The sequence below is a fragment of the Rhincodon typus genome, chromosome 25 (assembly GCF_021869965.1).
Source record: "Rhincodon typus isolate 14 chromosome 25, sRhiTyp1.1, whole genome shotgun sequence".
Lineage (NCBI taxonomy): Eukaryota > Metazoa > Chordata > Chondrichthyes > Orectolobiformes > Rhincodontidae > Rhincodon > Rhincodon typus.
In genome coordinates this window covers 20,340,177-20,347,825 of record NC_063356.1, presented here as the reverse complement: position 1 = coordinate 20,347,825, position 7,649 = coordinate 20,340,177, and the positions used below count along the sequence as shown (strand labels likewise).

The 7,649-nt window shown below is 35.2% G+C and overlaps 1 protein-coding gene across 2 annotated transcripts in view; it reads right to left on the bottom strand.

The window, feature by feature from the left end:
- Nucleotides 1-467: 467 nt before the first annotated feature.
- The window catches only part of LOC109928668 (ankyrin repeat and SAM domain-containing protein 1A-like), a 210,066-nt gene continuing 202,884 nt past the window's right edge, over nt 468-7,649 (bottom strand). For both annotated transcript variants that reach the window (XM_048612025.1, XM_048612027.1), the window contains one exon: nt 468-2,976. In XM_048612025.1, the coding sequence (XP_048467982.1) occupies nt 2,973-2,976 (4 nt within the window). In that variant the 3' untranslated portion in view covers nt 468-2,972. The remainder of the gene's footprint in view (nt 2,977-7,649) is intronic.

Here is a 7,649-nt window from a genome sequence, read left to right as displayed (position 1 = left end):
TGTTGCGTGTTTGGGATCATGTAATACAGTTGGATTATTTTCATGATTTTTCAAACACTAATGCTGAAGTAGGCTACTGGCAGACTTTAAATCGTTTTGCTCCTTGCAATCACAAATTATTTCAGACTGATACACTCAGAACACAACGTCACCTTTGCTACGCTTAACATTTTTGGTAATCGTGATGACCAATTCTGCGGTTTGGTGCATTCTGCTTGAAAATTGGGGTTACAGCGCATTATGAAATATTTAGTTCATTCTTTTATGACAAAATTGGGTTCAGAATGGTCACCCTGAAATTCATGGAAGCTCTGGGTTTTGTTGCTGAAAGTGCTGAAGCAGAACAATGTGCTTTGATCTAAAGGTTGTGGCTTTTGAAATGGGACAAAGAAATTCTGAACTGCGTTACAAATGACTACAATGCTGCAAAGAAAAACCTATTAATTCTGATCAAATTGAAACACTTATTCAAAAATTTACTCAGCTTTGTTTATTCACTGATTTCTAATTGTACAAATAATGGTAAAAAGTAGTAACAAAAACAGACTGGAAGCCCAAGTATATTTACAAACTTGTATTGTTATGAGGTCAGTCTAGTTTTTGCACAACAATCCTAGTGTTTGGTACCATGATATGTCCAGTTTCAACACTTGATCATGACTCTACAACTTTATACACAGAGAAATAGGTCTTTCAAGTACTTCAATACAGAACTGGTAAAGTAATAAACACCCATCAGTACATATTAGATCCAACGCTAACCATCATAAATGTCTAAAATTTGGAACAAGATATACACCAATAAGCCCTGCTTAGTGTCTACACAGCATTCACAGCCCCAACCCAGACTAAAATTATTTTTTGAAATTTAATTTTACAACAATAAAATAATATTCAGATTGTGAATTAGGTGAAGCAGCTACTCCCCCTGCCCATTAGTGCACTTTTAATGAGATTATTAGTTAATCAAAACAGAATCAAGCTGTCATGAAGAATTTAAAAAAAAAATTTCTATGAAATAGGTTAGCTGTTTGTCGATCGTTAAATTCCTCAAGTTACTTAAGCAGACAAGTTAGATTAAAAATACTGCTGCTTAGTTATTTTGTACATCATTTGAATACTTAATATCACTTCACTGAGCCACTCTTTTGCTTCAAATGCCATTTTATGGCATGATATCTTGTTCAGTGTGAATTAGCAATTAAATTTGTTTGCTGAATGAAAGAACTGTCCAACGATTCTGCTGTTACATAAAATGGCACCTATTAAATTTATCAAAGAATCCCTATATCCTAGCAGTAAAATTACATCAACATTGTGTGCTGATTACAGCTCAGAGCTGCCACTTATTCAAGCTCATTTATTTGCTTGGATGCAAAAGACGTTTTGGCTTGAAGTGATATATGGTGCATACTGCATGATAGAACATTGTATTGTTGAGGAAGTTTGTTGCTAACTGTCTCCTTTACAAAATCAATTGTGTGTCAGGAAATCATAGGACAATACTGATCATGGTCACAAAAGATGCCATTCTCCATACGATTTTGCTCTTTTGGCTGTAAAAGGTTGCTTAGTGGCAATGCCTCTGTAAGGAAGCTAAGGATTTTTAACCGTTGACACTAGTACATAAGCAGAGGTTGGTTTTAACCATTTGGAATTCATTTTAGTTCAACTCAAGTAGAGATTAATGTCAAAGGAGTGGCTCAGGGAAGTGGAATGAACAATTCCTTAAATGCTTAAATTTACATTTGTACACAATGGCCACAAATATGGGGGTGACTCAGTTTTATAACATTTTAAGTCTCACAATGGAATTATAAATAGATAGAATTTTATCTCTTTTGTGCCATACCACATTTTGGCATTGTTTGATTCCCCTCACATACTTTATTAAAATGCCTTGTTCTTCCTGTTACTTTAATCCTGTGAAAATAAAACAGTATCTGACATTTTCATACACATAATCTTAATCCCAAAGTACCGTTCAGAATCTTGTGATCAACAGAACATCTTAAAACGACCTTGAACTTTAACTCCAAAACTCACATGAAAACGTGTTTTCTTCACATTGATAAAATTGCTCTTGCATAGGCTGATAAGGACACCATCTTACTGTGGAACAGAAGCACTGCTTTAATTCATTTCCAGTCATTCATAGCTTAACTAAGTATCTTCTGGTGTCATTTGGCTTGACTCAAATGTAGGTTCATAGTTTAAAATTCAATGCTACTTGAGACAAAAAACATTATGCTTCCAGACACTTAAGATTCTGATCCCACAGCTTCTTCCACGCGAAAATAGTAGCAATAATGCTGGCACGTTACAGTAATTTGAACACAGAAAAAAAAATAATTGAGATGTTAGCAGACAAAAATGTTTGATAACCACATTACAAAAGGAGGTTAACACTGCACCTTAGACAAACTTACACTAAAACCATAGTACAGCAGTTTTTGATTACTATTGTGGAATCCAATGATCATAACTATTATTATTTTGGGGAGAAGTTGAAGGAAAAAATACACAGGTGAAAAACCTATTATTTAATGAAGATACATTCCAACATAAAAATCCTTTTCGCCACAGTTTATGCATTAAAGCTTTGGGGACAGTGCACATCATTGGTTCCTGCTGCATAAGATGAAGTACTATCAACCAGATTAAAAAATGATTGCTCCACTTCATCATCTTCAGAAAGGGTAACTTAGTGACGCTCACAATGATTCTTCTTTGATTAAGTGACTACATTTCTTGATCATATCTAAGCACTTGTTGAAGAAGAAGTCCCAGAAATGCTAATATGAAGTTGTGCTTCAATAAAGAAAGTGGAAACCACTGCTACACAAGCAAACTTCAGTTCCACGTTCCCACTGGTATGGGATGCTGTTTCTTGGATGGTTTTAACTTTCCCTCGTGTTGACCAGGGGCACCCATTGTCACATTTTCAGTAAACATACATTCACCCCAGAGTTTCAGCTACATAGAATCAAAATAAAGAGATAAAATGGAGATGATGTTAAACTTAAAATATACACAAAAAGAGTTGAAGATTTAACATAATCAACACAATACACTGATTTCCATAGAAGCAAGGTGAGAAATGATCCTGTTTAGACTTGAGATAACAAGGTGTAAAGCTGGATGAACACAGCAGGCCAAACAGCATCGGAGGAGCAGGAAAGCTGACGTTTCGGGTCTGGACCCTTCTTCAGAAAATAAACCCCACTGCAAAGCCTCTTCTAAGGATGCCCTCTGATGCTGCTTAGCCTGCTGTGTTCATCCAGCTTTACACCTTGTTATCGCAGATTCTCCAGCATCGGCAATTCCTACTATCTCTGTTTAGACTTGAATTTTTTTTGCTGCGTTTTTAAACAGCTCACCCAGAGTATATATAAAAATGTTTTAAGCCAAAATGTAATATTAATTATAAAGGGAAATTAGAAGAATAAATGGAAGCCAAGAAACAATGGGACATAGGCAGAAATAAATCTAGTTTATGTAACAACTGGGCAGATTATTCCACTATCTCAACTGCAAAAATGGGATACGCAAAGGAGACACAAAGAAAGAGTGGAAGAAAGTGTAACACAGAATTAAAATTTTCAGGAAAAAGGACAAATTAAACACTTCCAAATTTCAAAAATTCTTGATTAAAATGCAGCACATTCCTATAATATAAACAGCATCACAGTTGAAAACTTATAATACATTCTGCAACTATTAATAATTGTAAGTTAGTTGTATGTTAAAATGTACATCTAAACAATGCCTCCATGGTCTACATGATGACATGTAACTGCAAATCGGATTCAAATAGATTTTTGTTCCCAACAGATACAGACAAAAAGAGTTTTCCTTAACAAGTCAGAAGAAAATAAACTGTGTTATTTCAAAGCCCAGGTACTGCTTTTTTATAGCATCTCACAGAGACTGTTAATAAGCATATTTGTGCAAGAGATCAATTTTGCTATGAATGCCAGCTCACCAGCTTTATATCAATGAAATTTGGCTTCACCTTCCTGTGTTAAAGAAGTGCTTCTAGTTGTGCATGAATCAGTATAAAACATATATAGAAATTTGCTAACAAAATTTGTATTGTTATTTGAATGTATCATCGCCAAGCATATGTGCACAAGCTTTGCAAGAAATGTTTGTAGATGGTATAAGAAAAATAACATGACAAATTAACTCAGAATAAGAATTAAAGTTACAAAAATGTGTATGATATAAATGTTCTCTCTTATACAGTATACATGTTCTCTCTCACTCTCTCACACTCTCTCACACACACACACACACACACACACACACACACACACACACACACAATTAGAACTGCTTATTCGCAAGTATGGAAAGCAGGTAGGTAGTTTCCCTTCAAAATTAGACAATTGCTGCCAGTTTTAACTCCCTCTAAGTGATAATGTAACTCAAGAATTAGTGACACTGTATCACAAAGAAATCTCAGCTCAAAACGGCAAAGGGCAGTCATATTTCTCATCATCTTTCTAACTTTAGCCCTGGTTGGAGTCAAATCTTATTTTATCAGAGTTGCCACCTTACATCTAATTATTGCCTATTATTGATTAATAACTAATACTTAGTCATGCTTCATTGGTAACAAACTAAATTTTAGTTTTTTGATACTTTTTGAACAAAGCAATAAAGATCACAAGTTCATTTTGTTTTCAATAACGCACTAATACAAAGCAAGAAAATCAAACTGAAAAAGACTGTAGCTTTATTTACTTTTAACCTTTCAGATATGGTACGTGTATATGGAGAATGCACAGGTATATTGGTCCAGTGCTTGTGCGTGCTCACCATAACTGCTAAACTCTGTACGGAGAGAAGGGGATGGGGCAAGGAAAGGGCAGGAAGTGGAGAAGTACACTTCTTACACTTCTGACCAGATGACAATTCCAGGGAAACCAAGTTGCAGCAGCTCCATGAGAGCCCAAAGGTGTAGCAATTTAAGAATATCAGGCCTATATGTGACACTGCTGTAGCTGATACTTAATTGGCCTCTAAATAGTTTAGCAAGTCACTTAACTATAGCAAGGGATGGGTAATAAGTATGACACTGCACAATACCTGTGCATTAATCTAGTTCAAGGTTGAAGTTCTGCCTATTGATTTGCACTGAATCATCCATACATAATGAAGGCTAATTCATGGATGAAACACCTTGATCCTCATCATTTAGGCTTTGCAATGCACTTTGAGCTAGGAAACAAGCTGGTATTCTAAGAAGCACAAAAAAGGCTGACATCGTAATTGAATAATTCAAAGAATAAAATTGCAGCCTGGTTATCATTTATTTCCTATTTAAGAATTATTCTTGTATGCATAAAATTATTTTGATTCACTATCATCACTAAGGGGTTAGATTAGAATGAAACCTCTAATATTAAGCTTCAAAATTTTGTATTTACTGAGAGAGCTCGTTTCATCTAGCAAATAAACAAGCTACTTTTTTTTATTCTATCAGAAAATGCTAAGAATACCTGTAGAGGTCAAAATATATAACACATGCACAGGTCTGTTTCTTATTACCCTTTCTTGCAAGAACTAAATCATAGCTTTCCAATGTCAGCAGAATAGCTTGGCACACAATATCAAGTATCTGCTCTCAAAAACAGAAATTGCTGGAAAAACTCAGCAGGTCTACCAGCATCTGTGGAGTGAAAGCAGGGCATTACCATTTTGGGTCTAGTGACTCTTCTTCAGATGTCCTTTCTCTCCACGGATGCTGCCGGACTTCTGAATTTTTCCAGCAACGCCCGTTTTTGTTTCCAGCATCTGCAGATCTTTGGTTTTTTTTCATAACATATCTGTTATTATTTTGCAATATGATCTACAATAAATATTAAATATTCTTCTCCACAGTTTTACCTTTATGTACAGGAATGGTACCTTTCTTTTAATCTGAAATCAAAAAACTTCTTAAAAAGCATTTTAACACAGGAACTAAAGATGTACCTGTAATACTCTTATACATCTTTAGCTCACATAGTGTAACCAATTACATTTGAGCAGAAAATTAGTTAAAAATGTAATGATGCATTTATGAAACTTCCCTACTACTTCAGGCAATTGCAAACTTAATGATTACACAGTATTAATAACATTTAAAAATTCTTATGATGTTTTAAGTAATTAGTTTTGAAGGCAATTTTTTTTAAACCTTGAATTCTCTTTGATGAATTTCAATTTAGCTATTAGCCTCAACCACTATTTCTCCTATTGGATCTGTACATATAATGCATCTCCAGAGACAAGACACTATTTGATACTAAATCCAATTTCACACAGGATGCTGGAACTAGCCTCTAATTCCTGAAGGAGAAACAAATAATGGTTGAACATTGTACATCTGGTAACCACAGTGAATTTGTAAGTAATTTTTCAGCAGATTCTGCACTCTTTATCTTTCCCTTTCTGCACTCTTTCTACGTATCTACTGACTTTTAATTGCACAAATCTGCTCACTACTTGCTCAAGTCCAACAATAGCCCTCGTCTACCTACTCTGAATGATTTTTACTAGTCACGTGCTAAATCCTGTAGCTTAAATTTCTCTCGTACTTGGTTCTACCTATTCTACTCCGTCATTAGATATTAAGTCACAGTGATGCATCAAGTCAGTTATGCTTAAAATAACGTAAACAAATCAAGCAGGGATTGATAATAAGGTGATGCATGCAATTACTTACGAAAATACAAATATGGAGCAGCAGTGGACCATTCAGCCCCTCTTCTGTTTTTACATGGATAAATAACTGGATACAGTTACCTTCAGAAACCAAAACAGAAATTGCTAGAAAAGCTCAGCAGGCCTGGCATTATCAGTGGAGAGAAATCAGAGTTGACGTCTCGGATCAAGTAACCCTTCCTTTATCTCTTCACAGATGCTGCCAGATCTGCTGAGCTTTACCAGCAATTTCAGTTTTTATTTCTGATTTATAGCATCCACCGTTTTTTCGATTTTTACAATTACCTCCATAAGTTCTCACAAAAACAACTCCAACTGGTTAATTATCTGAGTCATATTATAATGTACAAACTGATTATTTAGCCTGGATATTACTGAATTCAAACATTTGATAAATCCTGATCTATACAATACTTCGAGATATCCTCTGTTAGCAAAGCATGGTTTGATTATTAGACAATTTGTATTTGATTCCCTTGCTGAGGTAGTACAAGGTTAAATTTCTGACACATCACAATCCAGTCAGATATCCAAGTTTCAGGGATGCAACAGAAGGTTCAATGATTTATAGACACCAGAACATTGTGGCAAAATATCAACAGGTATGACATTTATATCTCCACTCATGCAAAAGAACATCTCAAAAGTACTTTACAAAGCAGAGAGATGAGCAGTAAGCACAGATTGGTTGAAGACAGAACCAGATGTACAGTGACGGAGCCGAATTTTTAAAGTGGCTTCTGATGCAGGGAGGTTTGGAATTCTAGAGACCAGAATCGTGCTGAACGAAAAATTACTTTCTGATAGCAGAGTGGAATGAGCCATAATCTAGAATCAGGGAAAATAAACCAGTTGTTTTAAAGATAGTAGGAACTGCAGATGCTGGAAAATCTGAGATAACAAGGTGTAGAGCTGGATGAACACAGCAGGCCAAG